The following is a 21,731-nucleotide window of genomic DNA, read 5'->3' on the forward strand; positions in this document are numbered from 1 at the left end:
CAAGACAACTTTCTCAAGTTGTATGTGGAAGTAGGAATTGATTAGATTTGATCATAGTGACAGAAGGAATATTAGTTAAGAATGTGACTATTTTACCACCAATTGGCGATGGTGATCATGCCAAACTTTCCTGGGGAGTAGATAATTATATATAAGTTCCAATTAGGAAATTGCTACATGTTGAACTACAAATCAGAAAATTATAACCAACTCAGGAGAATATAATCTTTGGTCCCATGGTATCAGTAACTGAATAGGAAAGATATCAGCAGTGTATGAAAATCTTTTGAAAAAGTGCTTAACTGAGGCATCTGAATGTATTCAATTGTTCAAAGACCAAATAGAATGTGCAATCTTATTAAGCAAGAGATCCATAAAAAGAGAATGATGTGAAAGGGATATCATGAGAATAAGAGTGAGAGGAGTTGTGAAATGTATAAAGCGCAGTCCATAAAAGCTACAGGTATTGTGCAGAAAGCTAAATTGGAGGGGGAGGGGGAAACAAAAGAATTTTATCATTATGCTGCAAGTAAAAGAAAGAATGAAAGTGGAAGAATACTTTTACTGAATGCAGATGGCACTGTTATGTCAGAAGCTGAGGAGATTGTTCAATTAATAAGTGCTCACTTTGCTAAGATATATCTACCAGGTGTATGTAACATGATGCACAGTGCTACTACTACACTGGATGAAGAGATAGAAGTGCATGAGAATGAGGTTGAAAAGCTGTTGCATTACCTGGATAAGAATTTTCAATATATAGATGGATGGAATATCAGCCTGTTTGCTAAAGGAATGTTCATCTGAATTGGCTAGGCCTTTCACATGTTTGTATAACTTGAGTCTCAGCTCAGAAATGATACCACAGGAATGGAAGGAATGTATGATAGTTCCATTGTACAAGGGCAGTGCAAAAACTGTGTCTAACTACCAACCTATCAGTATCTCTGGTGTGGTGATGAAAATTTTAGAAAACTTGGTAAGAACTTGCTTACAGAAAAAGGTGATAGACAAGATATACACTGCAAAGAACAGCATGGATTTACTAAAGGGATGTCATGTTTTAGCAATTGCTATTTTATAACAATGTTATGGCTGAGTTGGATGAAGAGAATAGATACACTTTGATATAGTTTGATATTGTTAGATTTTGGCTAAGGCATTTGATAGGTACCACATGAAAGGCTGCTGCATAAACTGGAAAATATGGGATTAGAATATAAACTCTTGACTTGGATAACTGGATGGTTGATGGACAGGTATCAAAAAGTGGTATACAGTGGGTGTGAATCTGTCAGATCAAAGGTGACCAACAGTGTATCCCAGGGATCATTCATTGGACCATTGTTTCAATCTATACATTAATGATATTGGAAAAGATCCATGAAGGGATGTTAAATTATTTGCTGATGTTGCAAAGATAGGCAGGGCAGCTACTGATATCCAGCATTTATAGAATGATTTGAATAGGCTGGAAGTATGGGAAGATGATAAATGTCTGTCCATTATAAGATTTAATGGAATAAAAATAGCACAAATAAATAAACACATGTTTAATCAATGCTATATTTTTTTCTCAGACACCAAGACACTGAGAAAGAAAAGGTGCCATTGGGAAGATGTGTGATTAAAGTATCTAGAAAAGGCAAGCTATTATTATTTTCTTTTTCAATAGTGAACTGGATTCTTGGTGTCTATTAAGATGAGGGAGAAAGAAGTCTAATGTGTCTAAGCCATGTGGCCAAATGGAGACCACATCATTAATGTACCTAAACCAGATAGAAGGCTTGAGAATAGCAGTGTCAAGAGCATGTTTTTCAAAATGGTTCATATAATAATTGGCTATTGAGTGGAGAGCCAATGGCTCTCATGTTCATCATTCCTTCCATTTCAATAAACCTACAAAATAAAATGGACAACTGTTGTGCAACATCCATTTACACTGCATTTCTGAAAATGATGGGATGAAAGATGAGTCTGTTCTCTGAAATAGCCTTCTCCACAGAGTACAGTAGATCTGCTCTTTTCTGACTTAACTGGCTCCTGAAACTACCATTAAGCAAACAATCATAAATTGAATTCTGATTTCCTATATGTTAAGTATAATGTATTGCTATCACTTTCCTGGAAATAGTTTCAACTATACAGCACCACACTGAAATAGCCATCAACTAAAATACAGCACTTAAATAATGAAATGATAAACACATTCAATTATGCAAAAATGAAAATATTACATTACAGTTTCCTAAAATAAAAATCTACATGCAGTTTTTCCTGAAATAAGGAGCCTTTTTTAATAAATTTTCCCATAGAATAATAAGGTATTCTGACCATGGCTAAAACCTTCAAGTTCCTTTCAAATTTTGGATTATAAGTTTCCAAATGTTTTAGAGTGGAGTCAATTTTTTCAAAAGCCTCTGCAAATCTCTGTAGCAGGGTACGAGGTTTTTCAATTTCTTCTTCTTCGATCGTTCTTTTCTCTACCATTTCCTTAAGTTCTTCAATGGTAGACCTTTTTTTCTTTTTTTTTTTTAAAGTATGTTCAACAATTTGTTTATATCTTCAGTAGACTACTAGAGCCAACAAATTTGCAAAGAGGATTCAAAATCTTCAGTCTTCAATGGATGGATATGCATCACTATGGTATTGTTATCACCATTTCATAATAGAAAATTTATGCTGGTCATGAGCCATAAAGTAAACAGTCAAAGTGGAGGCCTACTGTATGCCCCAAAGACTATCACCTCCAGCTGTTCAAAAAAGAAGATCAATAGATTTACTCTCCCTCTCTCTAACTCTCTATATACGCTGCATCAATTTGCTATAGGTTCTAAAAGTGTGTGGGACAGGAGTGATATAAAAAAAATTAATTAATATTTATGGTCGACTATTAAACCAAAAGAAAATAACTAAATTTTAATGTTAAGTGACCAAATAATTTAACCATAATGAACAGTCTAGATGGCCATACAATGTATAAGGTACGTTCTTTTGAAAAACTAAAATGTAAATAAGCGAGAATGTTAAACCATTTAACCTTCTTAAAAAGACGTAGACAGTTCAATATCATTCCTAAGTTCTTAACTATTAAAGAGCAGATAAAAATCAATAAGAGCCAAATGGATTTACTTTAAGGCATCTTTTGCTTTACTCCATGAAAGAATTCAGCACGTCAGATCTGTACTTAGTAAAATAGACATCCAATGCTTAGAAATTTTCGAAGACATCTCTAACAACAGAGATAGCAATGTTTGGAATATTCTTGACTGCATGGTTTATAATAGTTTTAACAAAGTTTTTCTAGCCAGTAAAGAATTGCAAATTAATAAATTCAATAGACTCTATGAAAGAATACATGATGCAAGACTGTTTCTCCCAGATGAAAAAGTTATTTTCAACCTTCTGAACTACACATTATCAAAACAAGAATCTGACATATTAAAAAAAGGTTTCAACTTCGCTATCGCTCCAGATCACATTCCAAAGATTGATTTCATAAGCAACATAGAAAAGGGACTTACTTCATTCTCGGACACAATAGCAAATGATACTCGTTTAAAAAGCACCATTATCCTTTCAACCTCAAAACCACCTAAACCTAATATAACTCCTTCTGAAAAGCGTGCTCTCTCAAACCTAAAAAAGAACAAAAATATAATCATCCTAAAGGCAGACAAAGGCAACTCGATGGTTATTTTGAACCAAACACTACCTAATGAAGATCATTGATTTAGTTTCAGACACATCAATCTATCGCATATTGGATGTAGATCCAACTACAAAAAATCAAAATGAGACTAATTTCCTATTACGTAATATGACGAGGTGGCCTTTGGAATTACAACGAAGTCTAATATATCTACACCCATTGATGCCACACTTATATGGTGCACCAAAAGTGCACAAAGTTGGAGTTCCGCTCCACCCGATTGCCAATGGTAGAAATTCTCTGACATATATACTAGCTAAATATCTAGCTGGTCTTTTGAAAGATAATATAAAGAAATCGGATTCCTTCATAAAGAACTGTAAGCATTTCACAGAAAAATTAAAAGGCATCACCATCTGAAATACATCAAGACTTGCAAGTACAAATACTTGTACTTGCAAGTCTTGATGTAGTGTCGTTATTCACAAATGTACTTGTTGAAGAAGTTACCAAGATCATAGAAAATCTCTATCCACATGACCTAGTTCAGCTCTTTCGCCATTGCCTCAAATCAAATTATTTTAAAGTAAATAATACTATTTATGAACAACTGGATAGCTTAGCTGTGGGCAATCCCTTGTCACCTCCCTGCACTGATTTGTTCATGGAAAAACTAGAAGCTGATATTATTTATTATTATTATTATTCAGACCACCATGGAGTCAAAAGACTCATCGTGGGAGGTCCTTCCTAAGAAACTCAAACTCTATCAAGACTCATCGAAGGGAGGTTCCCCCCCCCTAAGATATACAAAGTCTATCATACCAGTCCTTGAACTCATTGACCGTTCTCACTCTCACCACTCCATCAGGAAATGCATTCCATGGTTCAACCACCCTCCATGCAAAGAAACCACTCTCCACCCTCTTCCTCACAGTTTCCTTTCGTAACTTCCAGGGATGGCTTCTTGTCATCACTCCTTCCCGCTGTTCAACCAAGCAAAAAACTCCCCAGTGTCAACCCTGTAACCACTTCTCAACAGTTTAAAAGTCTCAATCATATCACCTCTCCTTCTATCCACCAAACTCTGCAGTCGACATTCCCTCAGCCAATCCTCATAACTATCATTGTACAGATGGTTACAGTCCTGAAACCATCTTTATTATCTGCCTTTGTACACTTTCCACAGTTAATTTATCCCCTTCAAATCCTGGCGACCAAATCTGAGAACAATAGTCCAAGTGTGGTCTGATCAGGGTCTTATACAATGGAATGATAACTATTTTATCTCTGCAGGTCAGTGTCCTTCTCATTATTGCAGCAATTCCCTGTGTTACCTTCACCTTTGCAATATGTCCCCTAAATTTCAAGTTTCTATCAATCATCAACCCCAGATCTCTTGTCCCCCCTATTTCCTCCAGTATAACTCCTCCCATAGAGTATGCAGTGTCCCATCAATGTTTCCGAAACCTCAAGACCTTACATTTTGCTGCATTAAACCGATACCCCCCATTCATTTGTACATCTATCTAGTTTATTCAAATCTTCTTGTAGAGCTGCTGCATCTGCACTATTACTAATAATCCTTCCCAGCTTCGCATCAACTGCAAACAACTGAATATCCCCTTACAATGTCATTGATATAAAGGTTAAACGATATAGGTCCCAGTACTGAGCCCCTGTGGGATCCCACTTGTAACCCTCTGCTTCCTTCAAACTGTCCCACCATACACAACTCTCTGATACCTATTGGACAGCCAATCCTGAATCCAGCTGACCAATCTGACATCCAGACCGATGTGCTGCAACTTAAATATTAGCTTATCATGTGGCACCCTGTCAAAAATGCCTTCGCTAAGTCTAAGAAAATGGCAGTATATGCCTTTTCCTCATCTAATGCTCTTGTAACTTTATCATAAAAGGCTAGCATATTGCTAAAACAAGAGCGTCCCTTCACAAATCCATGTTGACTCCCACAGATAACATTACCCTCATCTGCCCAATGCTGTATATGGTCCTTTACTACTTTCTCCAAGATCTTACTAACTACTGATGACACACAAACTGACCTATAATTAGACACTTCTAGTCTGCTACTGTCCTTATGCAATGGCACTATCTTACCTTCCTTCCATTCCATGGGCACCTTTCTCACAGCCAGACTTTCAATGAAAAGCCAGGTCAAAGGCACTGTCAGTTCCTTAGCACATTCTCTCAAAACTCGTGGTGAAACACCATCCAGAGTACTCAGTATTTGAAACACACTATCCTGCTGTACCTCTAAACCTTGAACCTGCCCTATCCCTTTAGCATTAAAACTGACTCCTCCAGGATGAAATACTCCAATAAAGTGGTCATTGAACAATTACACTATGTCCTCTGCATCAGTCACTCTATTCCCATTTTTATCCCAAAATATCATTCTTCCATAGTTATTTCTCCTCCTACTGGCCACATATCTAAAAAATTTCTTAGGATTTTCTTTGGATCTTAGGGCTAATCTCCTCTCATATTCTAGTTTCGTCTTCCTTACCACACTAGTCACTCTTCTGGCCTATGTCTTATACTCTTCATGCATCTTATTTTCACCTGTCTCCTTATATCTCATCCACAGCCTCTTTTTCACATGCAATTCCTGTTTAATATTGTTTGTCATCTACTTTACTTCAAATTGTGTCCTCTTGTTCACTCGTGGTATACAACTTACTATTGCTGCTAACAAATATTCTTTCATAATTTCCCATGCACTAATGATATCCCGGCCTTCCAATTCCTCCCTCTATGAAACTTCCCCAATTTGACGTCTTAGGCTATTATAATCACCTACCTTATAATTTCATCCCGTCTCTTTGATACTCCTGTATGTCTATTCATTTTCCAAGTTAAAATCATATGGTCACTCTCTCCAACTGGTGGGAGAGATGTCATCTCAGTTATTATCAACTTGTCTGATGCTATAATCAAATCCAAAACTCTTGAACCTCTTGTTTCCTCTATTACATTTGTCCCTCAAGAATTCTAGAAATTCCATTCCCTTATTGCTACATGCATCTTCCTCTCCCCAGTTTATACTACTGTAGTTTAAATCTCCCATAACAATCATTCTTCTTGTACTTGCCAAAACTCAACTGTCTAAACATTTCCTGGTCCCCACTCTCTGTACTCCTGGGTCTGTAGCAACACCCCATAAATATCCTGTCTTGCCCACCTCTACCTCACACCATATGCTTTCAAAATCATTAGTGTCACTTCCAAAGTTTTCACTCTTAGAGGACATAGGTCGTTACTTATCATAAGCAGTACTCCACCACCATGCTTTCCCTTCCTTTCATGCTGAAAAATGCTGTACCCGGCGACTTCTATTCCTGTTATTATATCCTCTTCTGTCAACCACGTCTCAGTGATCCCAATAATTTTTGGCCAAGCTGATGCTATCTGCGCCACCAATTCCTCTCCTTTATTCCAGATGCTCCTGGCATTAGTATATAGCATATAAATGCCAATTTATAACCTTTCCAAAGTAAATCCAAAGCTGTTGATTTGGTGGAGATACGTAAATGATATGTTCATTATTTGGAAAGACACAGAAAACACCTTATTTGAGTTCCTTACAAAAATAAATTCCTTCCATCAGAAAATAAAGTTCACGTTAGAGTTGGAAAAGAATAATTAATTACCTATTCTAGATAGACTAATAAAGAAACAAGAGAATGGATAAATCCAGCTCACAATATATCGAAAACCTACAGACACTGGACGTTACCTACATTTCAAATCAGCTCACCATTATACTCAAAAACTTAGCATTATACATATGCTTAAAAATAGAGCAATCAATATTATCTCAGAAGAAAAAGATCTCCTTGATGAACTCACTCTCATATCTCAAAATGGTAAACAACGGTTATCCAAAAAATATAATCCAAACGATTCTTCATAGGAATAATTCACAGCAACTACCTCCTGTCACACAATATGCATCTTCTATTGCTATCCCTTATGCTGGCTCAGTTTCAACAAAAATAGCCAAACTCATGAGGTCTTTCAACGTCAGAGTTTCTCTTAAACCTGTCAAACTATACGACACATCTTAAGATCTCCTAAGGACAGTAATGCCTTTTACAAATACGCAGGTGTATACAACATCCACTGTTCCTGTGGGTTAAATTATATAGGCCAAACTTCAAGAAACCTAGAAATTTGAAAAAAAGAACATGTAATAGATGTGAACAACAACAGAACAGACACTTCAGGATTAGCCCATCATTTCTCGATTTCTCACCACTCCATCGATTGGGATAACAGCTCCATGGCTTATATAGAAGAAGATTTTAGATGTAGAAACTTCAAAGAAGCTGCATTTGTACTCCGGACAGGAGATAATCTAAACAGAAATCAAGGTATGATACTGAAAAACATTTGGACATAAATTATCTCCTGTCCGGAGTATACAATGCGCTCAACGAACAATGACTGAGACTCCGTGCTTATGATGTTATACATCAGTTTTCATTTTACTCCATTCTTCTTTTTTACTGGTAAACGTTATTGTACCGATTTTCTTGTTCTGAAAAAGCCAGACAGAATAGCTGGTGAAACTTGTTGACAATTGTGTAGATCTTTTAATATTTATGGTCAACTAATAAACCAAAAGAAAATAACTCAATTTTAAGTGCTTTATTCATTTTGCATATAAAAAAGATAACTATTTATGTGCAGAATGAGAAATCTCCAAACATTACCAATTACTATGATACATCTGACCAATGGCAATTATTAAATGGCTATTTTGTTATCAGGTTTTGTATTTTTGCCTATTTAATTAATATCTACCAAGGATAATTTCCATTTTTTTTATTGAAATCAGTACATATTTTTATAAAAGTTTTCAATGATGTGGAATCAATAGTGTTAAAAAGAAAGCATCATAAAGCACATGATTCAATATGAAAAATCCTTTCAAGAGAATAAAACAAACAAACAAACAAAAAAAAAATCATAAATGCTGTCCATCATCATCACCATTATTTGCATGCCATCTGCAGTGATTGCTGCTAGCCTAGAGGTAACCCGGAAGTAAGTCATGTCATAATGACTCATTAATTTTAATTAATGAGTTATTATGACATGAGTCAAAAAGAGTCAAATTAATGGGTTCATTTGACTATTTTTGTTCACTAACAGTGAACTAATAGTCTCTATGAATTAATACTTATTTCTAATAATTAAACTTACATCTCTGCATTACAAGTACACTACGAGTTATGTTCCACCTTTGTTGCTCTGCCTTACGCTTGGCCAACCACTGCCGTGCAAGTGCCTGAATTAGAATAATTTTTTGAATCTGATCTTCATACAGACGAGATAAATATTCCATATGGTAGTATTTGAGAAATACCTGAAAAATAAATGTTTTCATGTATTTTATATTTTTAAATATCATCACTAATTTAACGAAGAACCTTAGAAGATGAAGCAATTTAAAATAGATCTCAGAAAATATCTATTTTAAATTTCTATGCATTTATACATGCAGCATGTCTGAATGTGAATGCACATGCGTGCATGTGTGGTGAGGATAGAGAGAAAAAGAGAGAACATATGAGTTGTATGCTTTGCACAAATTTTTAGCATTAACCTTATCTGAATAAACGTATTGCAGGTATGGAATACAAGTATAGAAATTATCAGAAATTATCATAGTGACCGGTATGAGAAGAGATTGACAGTAAGATCCAAAGAAAATTCTAGGAAATGTTTTAGCTATGTGGCCAGTAGGAGGAGAAATGATTGTGGAAGAATAACATTTTGGGATAAAAATGGGAACAGAGTGACTGAATGCAGAGGACATAGTGGAGTTGTTCAATGAACACTTTATTGGAGTATTTCATCCTGGAGAAGAAGGTTTTAATACTAGAGGGATAGGGCAGGCTCAGGATTTAGAGGTGCAAGAGGAGAGTGTGTTCCAAATATTGAGTACCCTGGATGTCAGTAAAGTTGTGGGACTGGATGGCCCCACAACTGACAGCTCCATTGATCTGGCTCTTCAATGAAAGTCTGGCTACAAGAAAGGTACCCAAAGGAATGGAAGGAAGGTAAGATAGTGCCATTGCATAACTGCAGTAGCAGACTGGAAGTATCTAATTATAGGCCAGTTTGTGTGTTATCAGTAGTAGTTAGCTTGGAGAAATTAGTGAGAGATTATATACAGCATTTGGCAGATGAGGGTAATGTTATCTGTGAGAATCAACATGGATTTATTAAGGGGCATGCTTGCTTTAGTAATATGATTGCCTTTTATAATAAAGTGACAAGAGCAGATGATGAGGGAAAGGCATATACTGCCATTTTTTTGGATTTTGCAAAGCCGTTCGACAGGGTGTCATATGATAAGCTGATATTTAAGTTGCAGCACATAGGTTTAAATGTTGGGTTAGTCAAATGAATTCAGGATTGGCTGTCTGATAGGTATCAGAGAGTTGTGTATGGTGGGGCAATATCAAGGAAGCAGAAAGTTACAAGTGGGGTTCCACAGGACTCAGTATTGGGACCTGTATTGATCAACCTTTATATGAATGACATTGTCAATGGATTGCAAGGGGATATTTAGTTGTTTGCAGATAATGTGAAGCTGGGAAGGGTTATCAGTAATAGTGCTGATATGGCAGCCCTGCAAGAGGATTTGAATAAATTAGACAGATGGGCAAATGAATAGGGATTTCAGATTAATGCAGCAAAATGTAAAGTCCTGAAGTCTGGGATACATTGATTGGAGGCTGCATACTTTATTGGAGGAACTGTACTGGGGGAAGTAGGGGATGCAAGAAATCTGGGCATGATGATTGATAGAAACCAGAAATTCAGGGAACATATTGCAAAAGTGATGAAGGTAACTCAGAGGATTACTGCAATACTGAGGACGCTGACCTCCAGAGATAAAAGAGTTATCATTCTGTTGTATAAGACCCTGATCAGACCACACTTAGACTATTGTTCTCAGATTTGGTCCCCAGGATTTGAAGGGGATAAGTTAAATGTAGAAAGGGTACAGAGGCGGATAACAAAGATGGTTTCAGGACTGTACAATGTCAGTTACGAGGATTGACTAAGGGAATGTGGACTGCAGAGTTTGGTGGATAGAAGAAGGAGCAGTGATATGATTGAGACTTTTAAACTGTTGAGAGGTAGTTACAGGGTTGATATTGGGGAGTTCTTTCACTTGGTGGAACAGTGGGAAGGAATGATGATATGAGGCCATCCCTGAAAGTTACAAAAGGAAGCTATGAGCAAGAGCATGAGGAGTGGTTTCTTTGCATGGAGGTTGGTTAAACAATGGAATGCATTGCCTGATAGAGTGGTTAGAGCAGGAATGGTCAATGAGTTCAAGGAGTTGTATGATAAACTTCGTGGTTCCTAAAAATGATCTCCCACGATGAGTCTTTTGACTCCATGGAGGCCTGGATAATAATAATAATAATAAACAATCATAAAGGTCCATTTAATAATAGAATTCTTGTATAGTGACATTGTGACCATTCACTACAAGTCAGTTTGTGCATATAGACTGGGCTGCAAATTTTTGATTTACCTTAAAATGATCAATATGATATGACTCAAATTTTAATAGTGATTCTCTATATCAGTGTAATTATATTTCATCATTCTAGAGAAAAATTAACATTAGAATCATTTTGAAAATGAAGTTTAATTACAGCTAAAATAAAATTGTTATAATAATTTTAAATTGTTTTGCCAACAAAAATAATCCACTTATAGTGCAAAAGACAAGAACCAAACACTTAACTGCTCTTGAACCTAAAACTGACATCTGTATCAAAGGGCATAAAGCAGAAACAGCTTATGTGCACAATAAAGACTAAAATAAACTTGTAAGAGAAGTTATCCATTAGCCAAATCCTCTAGACAACAGTGAGGATGCTGTCTGAGGACAGCACTGAGGATAGGTTCTTATAAAGGTGAAAAGTAGTAGTATCTTGAGTGGAGAATGATATTAATTTTTTTTTATCTCTGAGGAAGTAATAGATATATGATATGTCTTATGCCAGGAAAGGCTAGAGATAAAGCTGATCTTACTTGAGGATCTGAGTATTACTGAATACAATGGTGCCATTAAGTGAGATATTTTTTGTGAAAAAGAAGGCAGGACTGCATCTTAGTTGATCTGAAGCTGACTAGATAAATCTCCTCGCTACAGAAGAATAGCACAGAGATCATCATTTAAAGTACTGGCTGTGAATGATTCTGAAGTACTGCAAGGATGGTTGTCAAATGACAAGGAAGAGTGGAGTGTGCTGCACTGGCAAAATTATGAATAAGATTCGAGGCCTGAAAAGAGGCCATTGATGAATAGGAGGATTGCAGATGAAAGTATAGACCTGTGCAGCACTCCTGCATTTGTAGGAAAAATCAGAAAAGAGAAAGCTATCCCATAGTGAGTCATCAGAGAGGGAAACTGGTTAACCAATTACAAAAGATGATAGATAGATTACAGAATGGTAGTTTGTTGAGAAAGCCTTTGTGCTAGAACAGTTACATATGCCTTAACTTATGCAGTCGACAGCAGCTGCATATTTCTACATGCTTAATAGTTCATAAATATTTCTGAGATTGAGTTTCCTCTTTTATTTCTCCTCTTAAAAATTTTGAGGCCCCTTCACTATAAATGAGGACCAATGCCAAGGAACTTATACACCCCCCCCTCCCCATTAAGATAGCAAGATAATTAAAAAAGCACAATTGGGGTGATGTTTTTGTAGGGAATTTAGAAGTAGTTTTAAGGTTTTAGTATTCTTGACATGCCTCTAAAAGAGAGGTCTTAATGACTATGCTGAATTTCTACTAAATATAATTAAATTATGAATGTGGGCCAAGATTTGATCAGCTGTTACACTAAATGTAAGTAAAGCACTGTATACTCAAGGCAATGGTCAAGTTCTGTGTAACATATAGACATCTATATGCAAAATTAGCATTGCTTTTTCAGTTATTTGAATGACAATAAATGTGGATGAAACATAATTTAGTATAGCACCCACAATGAGAAAAAAGAAAACTAGTTTACCACAAATGATAATTTCCCAAACTTTGAGAGGTTCCTTCCTGTTTATGCTTTTCTGTAGACCATGTAAGCTTTTGAAACCAGATCTGACAGAATAGGATGTTTAATCCTTATTCCTGCATTATCCTGTGTCTGTAAATTGCATATGTTCTTCTGGCTGGTTTGCCTGTTTTGTAGGATGATAAACCTGAGTTTCTGGGAAGAAAAACTCTACTACCTCTGCATGAGACTGGCTCATCGAACTCATCTTCAGTTGAAAAGCCCTGATAAAGGGTTTTTGCAACTTAGATGAAATTTAAATCCAGGTCTTTCCAACCAGAGGGTGTTGTTGAAACTGAATGGGCTACAGAGGCTCTTGAAAAATTATGTTTCTTAATTGGACTAAATATATATTTTTCATTTATATCAACGTATCCCATGATGATTCTAATAATTTAAGTTACAAAATCACTCTGGAATTATCCATACAACAATCAGTCAATTGTTGTGTGCATCCATTTGTCTTCATTTAGGCTGACGATGAGAGGACACATAACCCAGAGTATCTGTATATTTACAATTAGTAATTCAACATTGTTTCCCCTTATTGTGAAAGTACATCCACTGATTTCTCATTTACTGTCACTTTTGTTTATTATATCGCTCTCATACAAAGATGTTGTAGAAACCTACAGCAAACTGAGGCTGTGTGTGTGTGTGTGTGCGTGCGTGTGTAATACATCAAGTTATGATCTTCACAAGAATACTAATCTTCCTGATGATGTCAGCTATGTCATAAATGTTAAGAATTAATTTTTATTTTCCTTTATGTGTGTTATTATTATTATTATTGCAACCTCCATGGAGTTAGCAGACTCATTGTGAGAGGTTCATTCACTGATAACACTTATCACACCGAATCTTAAAATCCTTAACATTCCTTGCATTAACAACACATTCTGGTAATGCTCCATTCACTGACAATTCTCTATGAAAAATCTACTCTTCACACCCCCTTCACCACATTCTTACATAACTTCCAGGGATGACTTCTGGTTTCTCCCCCTCTTGCCTTCTACTCTTTTTATAATATCACCTGGATTAATGATAAAATCCTCTCATTAACTTAAATGTCTCTATCATTTCACCTATTTTCCTCCTATCCACTAAACTCTGCAATCCACATTGCTTCAACCTCTGTCTTCAACCATAACCAGTATTCCAAAGTCCTGATATTGTCTTAGTCACTTGTCTCTGGACCCTCTCCAGTGTTTCCACATCACACTGAAAGCCAGGTGACCAGATTTGAGCACAATAGTTAAAGTGTGGTCTGACCAGTACTTTATACAGTCACACAACCACTTCCTTATCCCTACATGTTAGAGTACTTATCATAGCAGCACTAAGATGTGCAGCCTTTGCAACATTAGCAATATGCTCTCTAAACTTCAATCTATTGTCAACCATCACTCCCAAATCTCAAATATCATCACTTCCTGCAGTATGACACCATCGATATAGTACATAGTCTTATATTTCTGCACACCAAAATGCAACACCTTGCGCTTATTAATATCAAAACTACAACCCTACTCCTTTGTGGGATATATATGCAATTTTATGCAAATATATGCAAAATTATTTGTTGAGAAAATTAAACTTCTTGATTCTGCTACATGCATACTATTCTTTGAGGTATATCAATTGGACTCCCTATTATCCATGTTACCAACTTTATATCCATTTACTGTAATTTACTAATAGATTTCTCCATAATATCTTATCAAATACGAAAGTGACGCAGTTGGTAAGGATAGCATAAATTCAGAATGATATCCTACCTTATTAGTGGTCCTAACAGGCATTTAAGAACCCATGACCTTTCCAAGCATTCTTTGGCTTTGTAACAGTAACTCGAGGATAAGGTGGTTAGCCTCCATGCTTCCACAAAATGATATAATAGTAATAATATGTTGTAATAGATTTAACGGTATTGATATGAACACAGATGGATAAGAAAATAACTATTTATTAACTAAGAAGCTAATATTTCACTGGTATTATATCCAGCATCTTCAGAGCACACAACACAGTTTGTTACAAATGCAAGACAACTACAGTCCGGTGTAACAGTGGGGCTAGTATAAGTAATTGCAGCATGCAACAAAAGACTAAAGTCCTAATAGGGTGCCATCTAGGTTAAAAATAAAAATAAAAAATAAAATAGTTCAAAGTTTTGAAATAGTAGTCCAAATAATAGTCTTAGAAAGTTTGAAAAAATAAAATAAAATAAAAGTAATAAATATTAATTTGGTCTTAGGATGACTGTCTCCCAAATCTTTGGTAGATTTATACAGCCATACTTGGTTTGGAGTTAAGGTTTAGAATATGTTTTAAGGCTTCTGTTAATTCCAGGAACAACCTATCTGACTTGTAGAAGCTTCTGTGCATTACTTTTGTTTTTTTCCAATTGATCCTTTGTGCTGGGGTATCCAAAGCATGGTCTGAAAGACCTGACTTGCCATAGCGAAAGTGTTGTATATATTTGAGGTTGTTCCTGGAATCAACAGAAGCCTTAAAACATACTCCAAACCTTAACTCCAAACCAAGTATGGCTGTATAAATCTACCAAAGATTTGGGAGACAGTCATCTCCTAAGACCAAATTAATATTTATTAATTGTGTTCTCTGAAGATGCTGGATATGATACCAGAAAAAAATTAGCTTCTAAGTTAATAAATAGTTATTTTCTTATCCATCTGTGTTCATATGAATACCGTTAAATCTATTACAATATGTCTGACGAACACATAAGCCTATCCATGCGTTTAAATAGTAATAATAATAATAAAAGATAATCCCCTCTCTCTCTCTCTCCAAACACCTTGGACCTCTTCCTCATTAGTAACTTTTCTAAGTACATTGTGAATGCTGTTTGTCCTTTAAGTAATTTGGACTATAACCTAGTGCTAATCTCTTCCCCAATGGAGCACTGTGCACACAATCCCATCTACATTTGTATGTCACTATAAAAATGCGAAATGAGATGATTTATGTAACTTCTATGCCTCATTCCCTTGATTAGATACTGTTTCCAACTTTCCGATTCAAACATATGTATTGAATGCATCATTGAAATAATCATCATCGGTGTTGACACAGTTATGCCTGCATAGTCATTCTTTCTGGTCTCTTGCCAAAACCATCGGCTGTAACTTCTCTCAAACACTGCTTCCACCACCATTACGCATTGCTGGTTCTACTGCATTATCATCTACAGAAAATGCCAACCTTTTGGCCTCTTACTTTTCAATCAATTCATGTAGGGTTGACCCTGATAAATGCCTCCCCAACCATTCCAGGCATTCACCACATGCTGTTTTTGAGCTTTCATCAGAAAGAATTTTATTCAAATCAGACCCAAAAACATCTTTGGTCCAGATATCATTTCACCAGTCATTTCAAAGTGTGTGCTTGAGAGTTAACTGTCATTCTAAGTCACCTTTTTATGCTTTCTTATTTGATTCATATCTATCCTGCAGCATGGAAATTAATCCACATACAGTATATTCCTGAAATGAATGACAAATCCTTACTCTCAAACTACTACATAATCTCCCTCACCTCAGTTCTCTCTAAAGCAACAGAGAGAGAGCAACATTTAGCTCCTTCATTACCTTGAAAGTACTCAAGGTAATGAAGTATTGCCAATATGGAATCTACTACTCAGTGAACATAGTATCTCCTTCCCTATGTCGCTCATCTCTGAAACACTTTGGTGAGTCTTAGGCAGTTGCTCTTGATATCTCCCAGGATTTCAAGATCTATTAAGTAAGCTCCATCATTTGGTCTATCCTATGACTTCTGCAACTGGATTTGTCAGCTTTCAGACTGGACACATGCTACATGTGATTGTTGAGGGTCCCCTATCTTCTAACTATGCAACTAATTCTGGGGTTCCACAGTGCTCTGTTCTCTTACCTACTTCTTCCTTCTGTGTATCAATGACCTACTCCAGTTAACTACCAATCCAATACACAGTTTTACTGACAGTAGTACACTATACTCCTCCTCATTCGAGAAATTATGTCCTACACCAATTACCACAACCTCAGGAGCAACAACCTCTTCTGCCTCCAAACCATTCTTCAATGGGTTTGAACAATCATATCAGTTTCAATGCCATCAAAATACAGTTCTGCCTAATCTCCCAGAAAAGAGAACCATTTTCTTCCAGTCTTATTTTCAACAACACCCAACTATCTAGAGAAGATGAGATATCTCTTCTTCGGATTACTCTGTTATCAGAACTCTCTGGACATAGGCAAACTTCAAGTATTACTGCATCAACATCCAAAAAAGTACTTAAGGCATTAATTAACCTCTGAATATCTACTAACCTTATACAAATCATAAATATGCCCAACTATTGAATACTGCTTGCACATCTGGCATACTAACAACATCATTGACATCTTTAATCTTCATTCCAGAAAAATGCCATTTCGTCACACTCTAAGTATAGTTATAGGCATTAGTGAGACTTGGTTGACTGAGGATGATATAGTCATAGGAATAAAATGCAAAATATTTAGAGTACAGAAGGTGAAGGATGGGGGAGAGTTGATAATGATAGCAGAAGAATTAAAGCCAAAAAAAAAGAGTAGAAGTATATCAGAAAGATAGGGATGCAGAGACCATTTCATCTAAAGCTATTTGGTATGAGATAGCAGCCAACAGGACAAAATATATATTTGTCCTGTTGAACAAATATATATTTTGTCCTTAAAGATGAAATGAGGTTCAAAAGTCATGGATTTGATCATAGCATCAGAGAACTTAACAGTTACCCCTCATCTAGCTATGATGCTTCTGCTTGGGAAAAAGTGATCATGCAGTCTTCACCTGAGATTTCCAGACATGCAGAATTTTCTGTTAAGAAGAGATATATATGGAATTATCACCTGTTATAAAGCAGGTGATTATGACAAGTTGAGGAATCAGCTTTCAGCAGTGCCTTGGCATAGGAATTTGGAGGGAAAGAGAGATATTGCTGGTGAATTGGAGGTGATCAAGGGGATGTTTGAAGAAACCAGAATGTATACCCAGAGTCAGAAGAATAAATCAAGCAGGAGTTACTTGGATGAATAGCATCATTAAGCAGGAGTTGCAGACAAAGAAAAAGTTATGCAGGGAATATAAAGAGAGGTGTTCAGCATGTCCATGAGCAGTATAAGACACAGGAAAGAAGGTTCACCAGTATGGTAAGAAAGGCCAAAGCTAATTATGAGAGAAAGCTAGGTGATAAGGCCAAAAGAAATCCTAAAGAGTTCTTTTGCTATACAGCAAGTAAAAAAAGGAGGATTGATTAAGGAGGGATGATTTTAAAAAGTGCTGAGAGTGGGGGGGGGGAACCAAACCAAATAGTTGAATTACGGAGTAATCAATCTGCAAGGGTGTACCATCTAGGTGGTGATACTGCAATGCTAGATGCGGCATTGACTGATCGGAGAATAGAGGTTCAAGAATTAGAGGTGCTTAGAATATTGCAGAACCTCAATGCTAACATGGCTATGGGATTAGATGGAATATCAGCCCATGTATTATGAGACTATGCAAGGGAATTATTAGCTCCTCTGACCAAGAAGCTGAATTTAAGCCTCAGTACTGGAAAGGTGCCAATGAAGTGGAACGAGACAAACCAGTCCCATTGCATAAAGGAGGCTCCAAGAGAGAAGTAGAAAATTATATGCCAGTCAGCATCTCAGTAGTGGTGATTATGGTACTGGAGAAATTGATGAAAGAAATTGGTGCTTCAAGACTGGTAGGTTAGGAATGTAATATGGGGCAACATAGTTCTGTGAAGGGTGTGTTGTGCCTTAGTAATTTGCTTACTTTTTATAATAAAGAGTCATAATGTAGCTCTATAAAGGAAATGACTACTCAGTGATACTGCTGACTTTGCAAAAGCATTTGACAGGATTCCACATAAAATTCTTGCATAAATTGAAGCAAATGCAATGGATATGAACCTGGTGATTTGTATTAGAGGGTGGATGATGGACAGTTATCAAAGAGTGGTGTATAGAGGAGTTGAGTCCAGCAGAAGGAAGGTGACTAGTGGTGTATATTACAGGGCTCAGTATTTCATCCTCTGTTGTTTAATTTGTACATTATTGATATAAGTAATGACCTGACAGGCAAAATTCAGTGGTTGGCTGATGATGCTAAAATGAGAAGTGATGGTAAATGAAGGTAATGTAGAGCTCCTGCTGGAAGACTTAGAGTAGTAGCATGGACAAAGGTAAATGGCAGCCAGTTTAATGTAGCCAATAATGTGATACCCTTTAGGCAGAAGGGATCATAAGCTGCAGAAAACTGATGAAGCCAAGATCTTAGGGGTAATTATGGACAGGGAGTTGAATTTTACAGGACTTATTGTTCCAAAAGTAGCCAGAAAAACATCACATCAGATTACGTGGTCATTGAAGAACATGCTAACAAGCAGGGATAGAGAAGTTATTGTTATTCTTTATAAGGCTTTAATAAGGCCACATCTAGACTAATGCATATGCAGATCTGGTCACCTGGAGTCCATAGGGATGAAGTGGTGGTGAAGAGGACCCAGAGGTATGTGACAATGACTGCAGCAAAACCTATGAGATGCTACCTATGAGAATAGATTGAAGGTCTGCTGGCTTCAAAAACTACCTGATATGGAAAAAAAAGGGGTGGGGATATGATAGAAGTATATTAAAAGGATTTTATAGGATTAACAATACTTTTTTTCAGTATATGGAAGAAAGGGAAAGAATGAGGGTTGAACCATGGGAATTGTGTAAGAGTGTGGTTAGCAAGGGTGTTAGAACTAGATTTTTTACTTGGAGGGTGATGAAAGGGTAAAATGGGTTGCTGCCAGAGGTAGTTGTGGGCACATCTTCAGTGAATGCACTTTAGTATGATAGGTAATCTGTGAATAACAGGTATTGTTTGTTGGAAAAGAAAATGTTATGGAGGTGGTACAGGACAGTGATAGTGATCAGATCTATGAAGAGTATAAAGAGTATATTGTTTACAAACACATTAAATAGCAGGGGCCCCAAAACAGAATCATGGGGCATGGCATTGGTTATTCTTTTTTTGAGACACTGTTCCATCATACACAACCTGCTGGTATTGTTCAGAGAGCAATCTCTGATCCATCTAACCAATATACTATCTATTCCTATCTTGTGCAACTTGTACACCAACTTATCATGTGGTAATCTATCACGCTTTTGCAAAGTCTAAGAATATCATTGTATATGATTCTCCCTTATCTAACACACTCGTCACCTTATCATAAAATGCAAGTAAATTACTAAAACAGGATCTACCCTTTACAAATCCATGCTGACCATCATAAAAAATGCTATGTCCATCAACCCAATTCTGTATTCTATTACTTACCAACCAATCTTTCTGCAAGTATACAGTTGTAAATTCTGCAGTTATACAGACTGGCCTATAGTTGGAGGCTTCTGCATTAGAACCATACTTGTGAGTGTTACTATTTTGTCTTCTTTCCACTCCTTTGGAACCCTACCCACTGCAAGACTTTCATTAAATAACCAGGTCAAGGGCATAACCAACTGTGGTGCACATTCCTTAAGAATATGTGGTGATATGTCATTCATTCTCACAGCCTTATTCACATCTAACCTAATCAACATATGATACACCTCTGTTTCCTTCACTTCCAGTTCTCCTAATACTTACCTCTCTTCTGGATATTGCACCAGATCATTATACCAATATGATATATGCTGATAAAGTGCTCATTCAATAATTCTACTATATCCTTTGCAACTGTTAGTCTACTGCCATTACTATCCACTAATGTTAGTCTGCCATAATTATTCTTCCTCTTGCTTGCCATGTAGCAGAAAAATTCCCTTGAGTTAACCTTGGCCTGACCAGCCAATTTCCTCTCATAATGCACCTTTTCTTTCTTTACCATGCTCGTCACTTTTCTAACCTGCTCTTTATACTCTTCATGGATCTGATCGCCATCAACTGTCTTGTTGGTGGCGATCCATAACATTTTCTTTTCCAGCACAGCTTTCTTGATTTCACTGTTCATCCATTTCACTCCATTGCTTTTGTCAAGATACTGCCTTGTGAGTTTTCATGCATTGTCAACATCTTTTTCGCTCAACTCATCTACCCAAGGTAGTGATGCTAATTGACTACAGAGCTTCCTATAATCACCTGATTTATACTTCCACATGTATCCATTTTTTGGCAGTGAACTTTTCTTGTTTCATCACTTCCCAAACAAATACCTCATGATCACTCTCACCAACTGGCAGCAGTGTCAACACTTCATTAACACCTACATCTTGTGAAGTTATCACCAAATCCAAAACATTAAAGCCTCTAGTTTTTGCAAGCTTTAGCAGAGGTCAGAAAATTGTAATGGAAGCAAAGGAGGGAGAATTTATTGAAATGACAAATAATAGATTGAGGGCGTAAGCACACAGAGCATCAGGTTAAATGTGGAAATTATTAATAGAATGGAAGAGAGTTATAGAGGAGTAAAGACATTATTTGTAGATTTGAATAAAGGAGTGATGAGCAATGAATATACTTTACCAGATAAATGCATTATATTTGGCAAAAAATTATATTCTTGTTTTTGTCCTTTTATCAAGCATGAGTAAACAAAACTTTGCATGTGAAGTATCCTCGCAATTAAGCATAAAGCACATCACAATTCCTTTCAGAGAAGTATGCTGCTATGTATTATGGGAAGGTACTGAGAACTCTTTCTCCAAGAGTATTTTAATAAGATGGTTATATGCCATTTTGCTAATCTTGTATAAGGAAATATGACCTTCCATGGGTAATGACCCTTCCTCAGGACTGTACTTAAACTTTTCCTGAGATAAGTAGGTCCCAAGGTGCTAGAGTGCTCCAGGCCCCCCCCCCCTTTCATTGTTTGAGGTCCTTAATTGACCCTAATTTTTCAGGGCTCCCAGC

At 36.5% G+C, this 21,731-nt stretch overlaps 1 protein-coding gene across 1 annotated transcript in view; it reads right to left on the reverse strand.

Annotated features, from left to right (window-relative positions):
• ninaC (STKc_myosinIII_N_like and MYSc_Myo21 domain-containing protein ninaC) overlaps positions 1–21,731 on the reverse strand; it is a 579,315-nt gene that overhangs the window by 193,310 nt on the left and 364,274 nt on the right. The window contains exon 25 of the mRNA XM_090415596.1: positions 8,888–9,050. Within this exon, the coding sequence (XP_090271722.1) occupies positions 8,888–9,050 (163 nt within the window). The remainder of the gene's footprint in view (positions 1–8,887; positions 9,051–21,731) is intronic.

Source organism: Typopeltis vanoorti, chromosome 3 (assembly GCF_054136105.1).
Source record: "Typopeltis vanoorti isolate ZY-2024b chromosome 3, IOZ_Tvanoo_1.0, whole genome shotgun sequence".
In the NCBI taxonomy this organism is placed as follows: Eukaryota; Metazoa; Arthropoda; class Arachnida; order Uropygi; family Thelyphonidae; genus Typopeltis; species Typopeltis vanoorti.